General features: G+C 43.7%; 1 protein-coding gene across 1 annotated transcript; it reads right to left on the bottom strand.

Annotated features, from left to right (window-relative positions):
- Positions 1-11,599: 11,599 nt before the first annotated feature.
- LOC128458448 (transcription factor 15) lies at positions 11,600-13,686 on the bottom strand. Its single transcript, XM_053443285.1, has 2 exons — positions 13,050-13,686; positions 11,600-12,351 (listed from the first exon to the last, which is right to left on the bottom strand). The coding sequence occupies exons 1-2, from the start codon at positions 13,530-13,532 to the stop codon at positions 12,289-12,291; spliced, it is 546 nt and encodes a 181-aa protein (XP_053299260.1). The 5' UTR covers positions 13,533-13,686; the 3' UTR covers positions 11,600-12,288.
- Between the last annotated feature and the right edge of the window lie 936 nt (positions 13,687-14,622).

Below are 14,622 nucleotides of genomic sequence, written 5' to 3'. Positions count from 1 at the left end.
AGGCTGCACAGGCAGTGTTTGATAGAGAAAGAGCATATAGATGCACTGTGTGAAAAGTGTGAATGGCAAAAGTGTAAAGCGGTTTGAGTGGTCACCATACTAGAAAAGCACTGTGTAAATACAGATCACCCACTTACTAGACTTCTTCTAAGGTTGTCTTCCCATTTTCAGATGAGGAAGAGCAGCTCTTGATGTCTTCCTCATTCAATGTTCAACAGATCATTACTGATGGAGAACCTGCAACATCTTCACCTGACCCAGAAATGCAGATCCCACTCCAATGAGAGTGGATTGATTTTGCATTTGTCAACAAAGATCTCTTTAAAACATCTGCTCCTTTTGTCTTCAAGACACAAAAATATCTTTATTAGGTCTATGTTTTAAATACTGAATCTCAGTAAAACTTTATTATGTCCACCATAACAGTTTTTTACCTTAACTCCAGCCATGCACCTCTTAGCTCTGTCCTGTTTTTATATAATATTTTATTTTATTTCATATTTTACTGCGTTCTTTAAATTTTTTCTAATACGGCTACAAACTATTCAGTATCAATGTTTACATCTTCCACTCAAGAAAAGAAAGTCTGTAAGGTGCTGCATTTCACCTAAAATGAAACCAAACAAAACCAGTACAAACCGAGCCCTTCAAATTACGACTAGTAACTGATCAAGGTCATGATTCAGAAAGACATATATGGAAATTCAATCAATCAATTCCATTCCACTGTGGTTTAAGCCTTTTATATACAGCCTATGGTTTAGGCACATGCTTCAATATAAGTGCAAATTCTCTGAAAGGCCCACTAAATAAGCAGGTTTAAATTAGCACATAGTGATAGTATATCTTTTTCCTGTTTTGGACTAGGCATTCTGAAAAGATGAGAGTATGGTTATTTTTATAATCTTTTTAGTTGCTGTTCCTGAAGGATTAGTCTCAGTCAACAAAACTAAATCAACATCCAACATGATCAATGTTATAAACTGTTGAATCTGTTATTTCAACATTCTTTCAAAACAAATATTTAGAGCAAAAGTCAAAACAAATTTATTTAATAAATCAGGGGATGAAGTCCCTACTATGTCCAAAAGGGGGCACCCCAACATTAAAAAAACAGGCACACTCTTCAACCTCAGTTACCCTCCTCCAGACTAGTGCAAATATACAGTAAAGTCATTCATAAAACTATCTGATATAACAAAATACTCATGCAACACAGCATAAAGGGATAATGCTTGAAGGAGGTGATCAGGATCTGAAATCAGGGTTCTTATAGACATCTTGCATGTGATTTAAGAGTTCAAGGTGCACAGGCCCTTCAATCTTTAATAATGCTCTTAGACTTACTTTGATATTATGTTATACTATCTTTTACACCTCTTGTACATTACACTAATGCTCGTTTCTGCAGTTCTGACATGGCTCTTGTTCATTTATGTGCTTGTTTTTACCTCTTGAAGGATGCTACATTATATGGGTATTTAAAAAATTGTAGGTAACGCATGCACATATATTCTAAGCTCCTTAATTTCAATGTAGGTCGAAGTAGACAGCACCCCTGGGAGCACAGGACCGACAATGGTGGCAAAAAAATCCCCCATTTAAATTTGTCTCAATTATTTTATTCATGATTTGATTAATTGCAATTGTGTAGACAAGTTCTTTGTCGAAACTATGTTTAGTTAATATTGTGTGGACTGCACACGTCTCTCCATAAATTTGCTTTTAAGCTGCCATGCATGTGTAGTCTGTTGTGCACTGCATTCTATTGGAACCTGGAAGGAATAGGCGGCACACACAGAAGACATGGTGAGTGGGTGGCTGGGGGTTGTTGTGTATAAGGGGCCATCTAAATGTATGCTTATTTATATTTCTGTATTTTATTTAGTTTAGTTAAGCCAGAAATGACTATAATACAGAGAACATTTGATCTGTATTAGGCATTATCAGATGAGTGACATATCAATTTGGAATTGTTCAATGAGAAGCAAAGTTCAGATGTCACAGTGGCTTTGGCCTCAGAGCAGCAGCACTCATTCTTCGCTGCAGGCAGTTCAAAGAGGTTGCTGGGGCCAGCGGGTTTCTGTCAGCAAGACTATTCATTGTGCTTTTTGGGCCTTGATTGAGGATATCCTCCAAACAATTGCTTTAGGTGTTGACACTGGTTCAAAGTTTCAGAAATTTTTTTCTCCTCCCATCCATCTTCCACTTACAGCATGCTTACAATCACATTTATGTCACGTCTTGTTAAAATGCAGATCCACAGGCATCCTTATACCTAGGGGAGTTTTTACCCTTTCAGTGTCAAATCTTAATATATGTCACAAAGTGTGTGTGCGTACACTGTCCTGGATCAAGGGGACATATCTTTTAAAAATCTCAGCAAAACAAAGGCTAGCTGTAATTACACTGCAGCAAACTTTATGGGCTGAAGGGAAGTGCTGAGTACTGTTCAATTATATGCCGGAAAGAAGTGGCTGGGAAATGTCCTTCTGGAGAATCAGCTTTTTGTTGGTGAAAGGGGCTCGAATTGGTGGAGTGCAGATATTGTGTTCAAATAAATGTGTGTATAAAAATTTAAAGATTGGAAAAAGATTGAAAAGTAAAATATGTTTACTTCAGGATCTGCTTTGTTAAAGTTACTAAAATTGAAGATATGGCTATTTCAGATTAAAAATGTGTATTCATCAGAACTTTTCTCCAAAATCAACGGAAACTATGCTGAGGAATTCTTCAAACAATTCTGTTAATCACCTTTCCTCAGATCTTACATTGTTAATTTTGATGATCTTGGAGGCAGGTGCCTTTCTGGCAGGTCTATTTTCGATTACGACAATACCTTACCGCTAACACATATTACAAATGTCTGGTTTACAGTATCTTCACAGTACTGACACAGCTTTCAAAAAGACAATTTACCGACGTTTCTTTAGGTGGAGTCCCATAAGGATCCATGCTAAAACCTCAACTGCTTTATAGATTTATACTGCATGCTTCTATCAATACATTTTATTTGTATAGCCCATATACACAAATCACAATTTGCCTCAGGGAAATAATGGAGAACCCTCAGCGAGAGCCACATGTGAGGGATTCCTCTGGCAGGATGGACAGAAGTGCAATAGCTGCCACATGAAAAAGAGCACATCAATTAAATAACAATATTTGGGATATATCTTGAAATGTTTAAAATAAATGGACCAATTTATAAATGTAAGGATAAATGTATCAATGTTTAAAGTATTCATAAATAAGAGATCACGATTCACGATGTGGCCACAGGCATGATCCTGGATCTGCAACGATAAAGCCCAAGGCTTCAGGGGAAGAGGTCAGTAACATGTATTGATGAGAAATTAATATGATGATGAGGAAGAAGAGAAAAGAGAAGCTCCATGTGTCAGGTGTCCCCTTACAATCCTGGCCTGTAGCAGCATAACTAAGAGGTAGTCTAAGAGGTGGTCCAAGACAAACCTGAAAATTGAAGGTTTTAAGCCTCCTCTTAATTGTAGAGAGGGTGTCTGCAACCCTAAATGAAACTGGCAGATAATTCCACAAGAAAGGAGCTTGATAGCTGAAAGCTCTTGCTCCTACTCTATACTGTTCTATATCCTCAGAAAACACAACAGCACGTATTATAGCCAATCCGATGATTCATAACTACAAATCTCACATTTCCTGTTGATGTTAAAACATTGGATTGCCTGTTAAGCAGCTTGAAGGATGTTAATAAATGGATGTCACAAAATGTCCTGCAGGTGAGCAACGACAATACAGAAGTTATTGTGTTCAGTGCTTCAGAACAGTGGCAACAAATCATTTACCAGCACTGACCCGGTCATAAACCTGGGAGCTATTGTAGATGCTGACCTAAATTAATTTACAGCATCACCAACAGTTCACCACCGTCCATGCCTCTTTCACCAGACGAGACCCTTTTCAGTGGTCTTCCATGCTGTCATTTCAGCGGCTTCAGGTCTATAAATCTGACATACTTTCATTCAAATTCCAAAAGTTAATTCCAAACCAGGCGACAGAGCAGTTATTGCTTATAACCCTAAGAATGGAGCTGATTTGAAATTTGTACCACCAGTGTCACAATAAAACCTGAACTCAGGGGACCATTTACCTGCTTTTCTAGGTCTCAATTTTATTTAGTGTTGGGTATTGTTTTGTGGCATGTCCTTCTATCCAAATAAACCTCTTCAAAAATATTTCTCATAGTTATTAAATATTAGTGTCAGGCTTTAATGTGGAAGTACCCACAGTCACAAGACTCAACTGAGTTGAAGTGCCTGTTTGGCTTCTGCAGAGGATTGTGCTGCTCATTCTTTTCCCGCTACACCCATCACTGGAAAACAATCGTAAAAATCGGAAGCAGCTCATCCAAGGCTGCTGTCCCATGAAAGGCCCGAAGTGCGTGTCCAATGGTGATTATCTCCTCTGACAGACTAGCCTGCCAGGGCACTATAGGGTTGAATAAGAGTCAGTTAGGGGTAGGAAGGTGTCTATCCTGTCAAGCAGTTGAGCTACAGGACCATATGGGTCTCTTTAGTCCCTCCTATTTGTCCCATATTCTCCATTAATGCTTACCAGATGGGGCTCAAGGTCAGGAAAGCGCCGCTAGTGATTTGAAAGATTAATCTATGTTCAGATGGAACTTTATATTGTCCTGTACAAAGATATCAGTATCTTTAATAACAAACCACCAGTCAAAGGTGGTTGCTCCAGACTGTCTGTCGTACCTCGTGTGCATATAAATGATTTAAAATAAAACACCTGAAAATATATGAACTTTCTCCCTGTACCATTGCCCTTTTGAACCAAATCAGCTTTATTGGAGAATAACACCAATGCTGTTGCTCTTTGGGGTTAAATGCATTTTTCTGCTAAAAGTAAGTTGTGCAAAATTATATTCATGTATGAATCCATGTGTATTTATGCAGTTAGTCAACTTTTCTTGAATAATTCATAGAAGTTTTCTTTCCCACTGCTGGTTTTCTTGAATAACATCATGATCTATACTCACTTTTTTTATTGTTTATGCTGGTTAGTGACCTATTCAAACACATCTAGTGTATTCAGTGTAAAAAATTAATATATATTCTTTATCATTGCTTCATAGAAAACCTGTCATACCCCTCGTATGACAGCTTAGATAGCTATGTCAGAGCTGGTGAATATGACCGAGGTTTATCTAATACATTTGCAACACAAATTTAGGCTGTTTGACACCAGTTAATAGTAAAACTGCAATGAAATTCTTTCCCATGTTAAAAACTTCTAAATCTTTATAATTTTTAGGAACAATGTTGAGTTTTAGGGATTCAGTCAATGCTAGGAGAGGAACTTTAATGTGAGAATCAGCGAGTGTAGTCGGCCATCTGAGCCCAGTTGATGTTAAAGCTGGCACTGACCCAGAGCCCACAGGGACAGCCTTCGCAGGGTCTAGCTCAGGCCTTTTCCTTCCTGTTCCTCCATGACATCTTCCTGCCTGGGGGGTGTGCGGGTGGGTGGGGGCCTCAGGGAGCCATTTAGCGGGGCTGCTCTGAGCCCTTGGAACTGCAGGATAAGCTCACACAGCAGCTTCTAATTAGTCTTTAGCACTGACAGGTGGAGAGAAACTGGATGGCTGGAATGCTTTATGCAAGTCCGCAGTTATTTGTGCCGCCCCAGAGGACGACAAGTGCAATAACTTTCTGTCAGAAGGGTGTACCTCCAAACACCACTTCAGGGATGATTTAAAGGATTAATTTGAGTCATAACTCATCTCATCTCATCTCATCGTCATCCGCTTATCCGGGGTCGGGTCGCGGGGGGGGCAGCTCAAGCAGGGGGCCCCAGACTTCCCTTTCCCGGGCCACATTGACCAGCTCTGACGGGGGGATCCCGAGGCGTTCCCAGGCCAGTGTTGAGATATAATCTCTCCACCTAGTCCTGGGTCTTCCCCGAGGTCTCCTCCCCACTGGACGTGCCTGAAACACCTCCCAAGGGAGGCGCCCAGTGGGCATCCTTACCAGATGCCCGAACCACCTCAGCTGACTCCTTTCTAAGTAAAGGAGCAGCGGCTCTTATCCGAGTCCCTCACGGATGACTGAGCTTCTCACCCTATCTCTAAGGGAGACGCCAGCCACCCTTCTGAGAAAACTCATCTCGGCCGCTTGTACCCGCGAACTCGTCCTTTCGGTCATCACCCAGCCCTCATGACCATAGGTGAGGATAGGAACGAAGATCGACCGGTAGATCGAGAGCTTTGCCTTGCGGCTCAGCTCTCTTTTTGTTACAACGGTGCGGTAAAGCGAACGCAATACCGCCCCCGCTGCTCCGATTCTCCGGCCAATCTCACGCTCCATAGTACCCTCACTCGCGAACAAGACCCCGAGGTACTTGAACTCCTTCACTTGGGCTAAGGACTCATTTCCTACCCGGAGTAAGCAATCCATCGGTTTCCTGCTAAGAGTCATGGCCTCAGATTTAGCGGTGCTGATCCTCATCCCAGCCGCTTCACACTCGGCCGCCAGCCGATCCAGTGAGTGCTGAAGGTCACAAGCCGATGATCCAATGAGGACCACATCATCCGCAAAAAGCAGTGACGAGATCCTCAAACCACCGAACTGCAACCCCTCCCCACCACGACTACGCCTCGATATCCTGTCCATGTATATCACAAACAGGATTGGTGACAAGGCGCAGCCCTGGCGGAGACCAGCACCCACTGAGAACGAAACTGACTGGCTGCCGAGGACCCGAACACAGCTCTCACTTTGGGAGTACAGGGATTGGATGGCCCTGAGGAGAGACCCCCTTACCCCATACTCCCGCAGCACCTCCCACAGTTTCTCCCGGGGGACCCGGTCATACGCCTTCTCCAGATCCACAAAACACAAGTGGACCGGATGGGCATACTCCCAGGCCCCCTCCAGGATCCTTGCGAGAGTGAAGAGCTGGTCCGTAGTTCCACGTCCGGGGCGAAAACCGCATTGTTCCTCTTCAATCTGAGGTTCGACGATCGGCCGAACCCTCCTTTCCAGCACCTTGGAGTAGACTTTACCAGGGAGGCTGAGAAGTGTGATACCCCGATAATTGGTACACACTCTCTGGTCCCCCTTTTTGAACAGGGGAACCACCACCCCGGTTTGCCACTCCTTTGGCACTGTACCCGACTCCCACGCGATGTTGAATAGGCGTGTCAACCATGACAGCCCCTCAACACCCAGAGCCTTTAGCATTTCTGGCTGGATCTCATCAATCCCTGGGGCTTTGCCACTGCGGAGATGTTTGACTACCTCAGTGACCTCCACCAGGGAAATTGACGACGAAACACCATCAACCTCGAGCTCTGCCTCCAACATAGAGGGCGTGTTAATCGGATTCAGGAGTTCCTCAAAGTGTTCCTTCCAACGTCCGACGACCTCCTCAGTTGAGGTCAACAGAGTCCCATCCTTACTGTACACAGCTTGGATGGTTCCCCGTTTCCCCCTCCTGAGGTGCCGGATAGTCTTCCAGAAACACTTTGGTGCCGACCGAAAGTCCTTCTCCATGACCTCTCCGAACTTCTCCCACACCCGCTGCTTAGCCTCCGACACGGCAGCAGCTGCAGCCCTTCGGGCCTGTCGGTACCCTGCAACCGAGTCAGGAGTCCTCCAGGATATCATATCCCGGAAGGCCTCCTTCTTCAATCGGACGGCTTCCCTGACCACCGGTGTCCACCACGGTGTCCGAGGGTTACCGCCCCTTGAGGAACCTAAGACCCTGAGGCCACAGCTAGCCGCCGCAGCTTCAGCAATGGAGGCTTTGAACACCGCCCACTCCGGCTCAATGTCCCCAACCTCCACAGGAATGCCAGAAAAACTCCGCCGGAGGTGTGAGTTGAAGATACCTAGGACGGGGGCCTCCTCCAGACGTTCCCAGTTCACCCGCACTACTCGTTTGGGCTTACCAGGTCTATCCGGAAATTTCCCCCATTCCCTGATCCAACTCACAACCAGATGGTGGTCAGTTGACAGTTCCGCCCCTCTCTTTACCCGAGTGTCCAAAACATGCGGCCTCAGATCAGATGACACGATCACAAAATCGATCATTGATCTTCGGCCTAGGGTACTCTGGTACCAGGTACACTTATGAGCACCCTTATGTTCGAACATGGTGTTTGTTATGGATAATCCATGACTAGCACAGAAGTCCAATAACAAACGACCGCTCGGGTTCAGATCAGGGAGGCCGTTCCTCCCCACCACGCCTCTCCAGGTATCTCCATCGTTGCCCACGTGGGCGTTGAAGTCACCCAGCAGAACTACGGAGTCCCCTACTGGAGCCCCATGCAGGACTCCATTCAGGGTCTCCAAGAAGGCCGAGTACTCTGAGCTGCTGTTTGGTGCATACGCACAAACAACAGTCAGAGTTTTCCCCCCTACAACCCTTAGGCGCAGGGAGGCGACCCTCTCGTCTACCGGGGTAAACTCCAACACCGCGGCGCTCAGCCGGGGATTTATGAGTATCCCCACACCCGCCCGGCGCCTCACGCCCTTGGCAACTCCGGAGAAGAATAGAGTCCAACCCTTATCCAGGAGTATGGTACCAGAGCCGAGACTGTGCGTGGAGGTAAGCCCCACCAGATCTAACTGGTAGCGCTCCACCTCCCTCACAAGCTCCGGCTCCTTTCCCCACAGCGAGGTGACGTTCCACGTCCCCAGAGCCAGCTTCTGCCGCCCGGGTCTGGTCCGTCGAGACCCCTGACCTTCGCTGCCACCCATGTGGCTGCGCACCCGACCCCAACAGGTCTTCCCACAGGTGGTGGGCCCATGAGATGAAGAGAGGGGGGGTGCCACGTAGTTTGTTCGGGCTGTGCCCGACCGGGCTCCGTGGCAAACCCGGCCACCAGGCGCTCGCCATCGAGCCCTCCGTCTGGGCCTAGCTCCAGACGGGGGCCCCGGGCTTCCTCCGGGCTGGGTCCCATCTCCTCTTGTATCGATATTCATTGAGGGTTTTTGAACCATTCTTAGTCTGGCCCCTCACCTGAGACCACTCTGCCATGAGAGACCCTACCAGGAGCACAAGGCTCCAGACAACACAGCCCTCAGGTTCACAGGGACACGCAAACCTCTCCACCACGATAAGGTGACGGTTCCAGTCATAACTGTGATGTCAAATCTTTAAAAACTGCGATAAATTTCATGGTTGGCTATGCGTGCACTACACAATGATGATAAGTAACTTTTGAGTCCTTCGTACGGAATAGTTACAGCAGAAAATACCGATAAGATAAAGTACTGATACACAGTTTGTCATTCTCAACATCTCAACACAAGGACACATTTCATGCACAAATAATATTCGACCATGACCGGACATATCTTTAATAGAAATGAACGGCAAAAACACTTTCAAGAAACCGCAATGTAGAAATCCTAATAGACCAACCACTACAGCTTCTACTTTGAGTGAACCATTAAATTAGTCCAGGTTATGCTGATGTACTGTATGTTTGGGCCATTTAGAGTAAAACAGATTAAAAAGTATTTAAAAGAATAGTTAGACCCTTGCTAAAACTTATTTGACCTCTTGCTAAGCGTTAGGGCTACATACATACCACATTAACTATCAATCAACTGATTCTCTGGGGGTTTACACTACATTTCCTTCATTGTAGGGCCCCTAAATGGGTTGGATTGTAAAACGGAGAGGTTTGGATAATGCTGCGGGCCCCGTTTTAGTTGGAAAACTTGGGGCTTCGTATTAGTGTGGACGAGCACTCACAACATCTTGCTGATTGGGTGTTTTCAGTATGTTAATGGTACAGCTGTTATGGTACAGCTAGCAGCTGGTTAACTCAGTGTAGCACAAGGGGAATACAACTAGCTGAGAAATAACTCAGCACATAAACCACTGTGGCACCAAAACTTAGAGACATAATGTGTTATTTAATGAGCTTTTGAGGAGCCAAGGGGTGGATTTTTGTTACCTTTGGAGTGTGTCCTTGTAGTTTTCAGTCTTTGTGCTAACCTAAGCTAACCACCTGCTGACTGTAGCTTTATGCATAGTGTGCTTAGTGGTGTCACTCTATTCATTTGACTTTCTGCAAGAAAGTTAAATAAGTGTTTATTCTCCCAGATTTCAAACTATTCCTTTATCGTTGATTTAAATACTGCATTGTTTAAAGTGATCAGTTCATTACACTGTGAAAAGCAACTACCAGAGATGCCAGACTTCCTTGAATAAGGTAATCAATCACACTAGACATCTTGTCTTCTTCTATTCCCGTCACATGATGTGATCGCTGCAGTGTAAGGTTGCAGATTTTTCTAATCGAAGTGCTGGCATTCATCCTGGAGTACTTTCTGTTGCTTTTGGCACACCCAGTTTAAAAACTGTACGCCTGTCTCTGTGTGTAAACTGATTCTCACATGGCCCACAGTGCTTCTCTCCTGTTGTGATGTGTAACAGTGATTCATCAGCAGCTGTGTTTGTCTGGACTAGGGGAGCTAGGTGATATTAGCTGTGACTGATCAACACCACATGTGGATCCAAAACTGAGAAATTTACTACCAGAGCAGATTCGGGCCAGAGGTCAGCCTTCAGATTTTTCCTGGAAACTGATCCGAATGGAGTATTGTTCATGCACACATAAAATTAGCTTCTCAAGTTTTAGTTGCATTTAGGGGAGATTAAGGAGAGATTACAAACTGCAAACGAGGCATTTTCCAAACATTTGGAATGCACATATGTATGAACTAGCAGTTACATTGTAAAAAAGTGGTCTTTCAGCTCTAAAACCAAACTTGACACTCTTCCTCTCTGTGGTTGTTCTTGCTGGCACGAGTCCAGTAATGTGCTACACTCCCTGATGGTCTCCATGAGTAATCATCAGTCACCACAATAGATCCAACAACACTAATTTGTGTCTTTCCTGTTTTGTCTTTACCTTTTCCCAGAGTTAAATTTGATTCATGCCTTCCTAACTGGCACTCGGTACCTTACCACCCTGACAGGGCTTTGTGTGGTCACAAACTGCTGGGATATTTCAGAGAGACCCTGCTGAGGAAAAGATTGATTACTTCCTCTGCAGAGATTCCTTGTCATACTTGGACGGTGAAGGTAAACCTTCATTGGGATTCCCCATGTAGGTTTCCTGTTTTGAGCATGTCACAGGCAAACAACACCAATAATGGTTTGTTTAAAAGGGATCTGGTTGTCCTAAATTTACATTTAACTCTCTGTCTGGTTGTCCTAAATTTACATGTAACTCTCTGTAGGTGGTGTGTAAAGATAACGTAAATAACGTAAATGGGTTGCAAAATAGCAGAATTTATATACCTTTTATTTAGCTAATTCGTTGTTCATGGGAAAGGGGAAAGATCCAATAGGCCAGTGTTTTCTACAGGTCATGCACATTGTGATCATGAGACCTGAATTTGAACAGCTACTTTTGTTAATGGACAACGATTCAAAAATGGACTGTTACAGCTAAACAAAAATATATTTTCTGATCATTATCAATAAAAAATTGTTAAATCCCATGTTGACAAGCAATACAAAAGCACAGAAACAACTGAAAGCCTCAACACAATGCCACTACACTGAAATACAAAAAAGAGCCATGTCTGTGTAAAAATAGATTTAATTTCAAAGTACATTACAACATTGTCATGAAAAAGCACTTACATATTAAAATAACTATTTACCTTATGTAAATGTCAAATTCTACTGTTTTGAATTTGCATTATTGGATAACTAAATAATATGTTATTGGTTACTGGTTTAATCCACAGTACTGTGTGATTATGAACCTTTCAGTAATCGACAGCAGGTTATATTGACTATCCTATGGCCCATGTGCAAAACTCTTTGTGATGTTACACAATTCCTGTGTAAATAGGAATGCTATGTTTCGAGACTCAGAGCAAGAAAGTTCCTTCTCTCAAAGATCACTGAATGTGTAGAATTTCTATTTATCTTTATTAACCAGTGATCATAAAATGCTCAGCAGATTTTGTAATAATATGAAAAAAAACATCCATGACCATATACAATAGCAGCTTTACTCTACACTTTTCTCAGTTTTACAATATCCCCCCATGACCTTATCACAATGGAAAGAGTTTCTTCATCTGCTGGCAAAACACAGATGGTTTTGGTGCCAAACCTTCTATCTCATACATCTAAGAGACCAAACTCCCAAAAAGAGTGCTCCATTGAGACTGCTGTCATTCTGAAATGACTCTATAGACTTTTACAGATTCTGCTTGCAGGAAGAGAAGATCCACGCCTGCTCCAGGTCAAACAGTTCCATCACCGACTCATTTGTCTCCGGCTGTGCCCATGCATTTTCACACAGTCTCTTCTGTCCGTCACCTGTGAGTAAGAGAGAAAATAGGGACAGTGTCAATTCAAGGGTCATACCCAGGGACACATTTTAGACCTAAACATAATTTGAGTTTAATTGAGTTGACCTGTTTTTATGCACTTTCTATACAGCACAAAAGTGGGTCTAGTGCGATTAAATAGTTGTCTCGAATGAAAAACAAATTTCCTTTAAAGGATGTTTTCATATGGCACCTATAAATAAGCTAAATCCCTGAAGAGAGATTCGAACTCCAAGATGGACCCCGTCCATTTTACCAGGATCCTCAACCTAGTGTCAGATGATCCCCCACTAAACTGGATAACACTTATTCCAGTCAAACATCCAGTCAGCTAGAGATTTAATTTTACTCAAACAGTCTCTAGAAAACTAATATATATATATATATTCCAATCGACTTCATGTCTAAAGTAAAATAATATGAACATTTTTTAAATAAAGATATTTACTAAGCTCCCTCCACAGACATTTTTAAATATTTTGCAGGAGAAATGGTGCAGGTGGGTTATAAAATTTGAACTTGTAGAGTAATAATAGTTTTGCCATTTTAAAATAGAATTAAGCTGTAGAGTGTGATGAATCATATGCAGGTCTGAAATAGCATGTGCTTTGCCTGCTGCTTGCAACTAAGAAACAAACTTGGAAAATGGAGTTTGGTTGTGTGGGGCATGTTTTCTGTATATTTTACCCCTTTCCGTTGGTTGCTGAGGCAGAAAGTGCAGATGGTCCTGGGCTTCTTGCCCCCTCCACTCCCCTTCAGCTCCTTGTAGACAGCGCTGAGACACGGCTGACCGTCCTCCCTGCCGTCCACCACCAGCACGTTGGCCAGGTGCGAGATGTAGCTGGACGCCAGGCGCAGGGTCTCGATCTTGGACAGCCTCCTGTCTACCGGCTCCGTGGGGATAAGTGTCCGCAGAGCCGTGAAGGCCGAGTTCACGCTCTGGGTCCGGTGTCTCTCTCTGGCGTTGGCGGCGTTCCGCTGACGCACCACCACGCCGCCGGACTCCCGCCGGTAACCCTCCACCGGAGTCCCGCAGCAGTCGTAGCCCTGGTCGGTGCTGCCGTCGCTCTCGCTGCGGCTCCCCTCCTCATCGTCCGACATTATGGTCAGGTCAGCGGGGTAAGAGAAGGGATGAGTGGACACCGGCCTCAGCATAGTGAAAGCCATCATTGGTAAGCAAGAGTCTCACTCAGGAGGACCAGTCCCTCAATGTCAACTAGGAATCAGCCGCATGCAAATAAGAGCCGTGCGTAAAGGTCGATGTTACTCCGGGGTTCAGCCAACACAAGCTCCCAGTTTGTTTTGACACCTCTCCATACCATGGCCCGGAGTGACAGCGGTCTTGACAGCCAGGGAAGGCTCTTATAGCAGCTGGGAGGGGGGTGGAGCACATGGAGAGGCTCCCATCCTCCCAAATGTTTTGGTCCTAAAACTTGTAGACATCAGTTTGGCGACCAAATGAGTGGGCCGTGGATTTTTAATGATGGTAGAGCAGAGAGCACAGTGGTCGACGGATCAGGAGGATAATGCTGTGACACATTTACTCAAGTTTTTACATATTCTGCCACTATACTCATACTAGTTACTAATGATTGCACTTTATAGATAAGGACATTATTGAGCGTGTCTTCTTCTACGTCTTCGGATAAACTATAGAAGCGGTTGGTAACTGGGTCAAACCGAGTATCAAAATCAACTTTATTATTTTGATAATTTGATTATTTTTATGTCACCATATCGGCCTGTTATACAGACATTCATTGGAGTTGCAAGTGCTGATCTCTGTCATGGCAACAACATTCAAAGAATCAGATGCAATTCTTTATATCAAGCTGAATTACAGAACTTTCATTTTGAAAAGTTGCGAACTCGAGTGTGAAGATTGTATCCATTGCTTAACAGACCTCTGAAAAGCAAATATCCATCAATCAATCAAATTATTTGATATAGCCCATATTCACAGATCATAATTAGTCTCTTAGGCTTAACAAAGTGTGACATCCTGTCCATAACTCTCAACAAGAATAAGAGAAAAATATGACGAAATAAAATCAGTAAAGTAAATTCAAATGTATACCGATGCAACACACATGAACAATACTATTGACTATAAAATCCTAACTGCAGATAAACCAGGTAGGATGAAGACAAAGTTTTCTATCTTCACTCTGCATCATAGACTTGTCTCTAAACAGTTAAAATAACCTTTAGGAGGACACCTTCCAAGACTATTGGATTATGAACTGTATAATTACTGGAG

This window comes from Pleuronectes platessa, chromosome 2, assembly GCF_947347685.1.
Source record: "Pleuronectes platessa chromosome 2, fPlePla1.1, whole genome shotgun sequence".
NCBI lineage: Eukaryota > Metazoa > Chordata > Actinopteri > Pleuronectiformes > Pleuronectidae > Pleuronectes > Pleuronectes platessa.
This window is presented reverse-complemented; position numbering and strand designations above follow the sequence as displayed.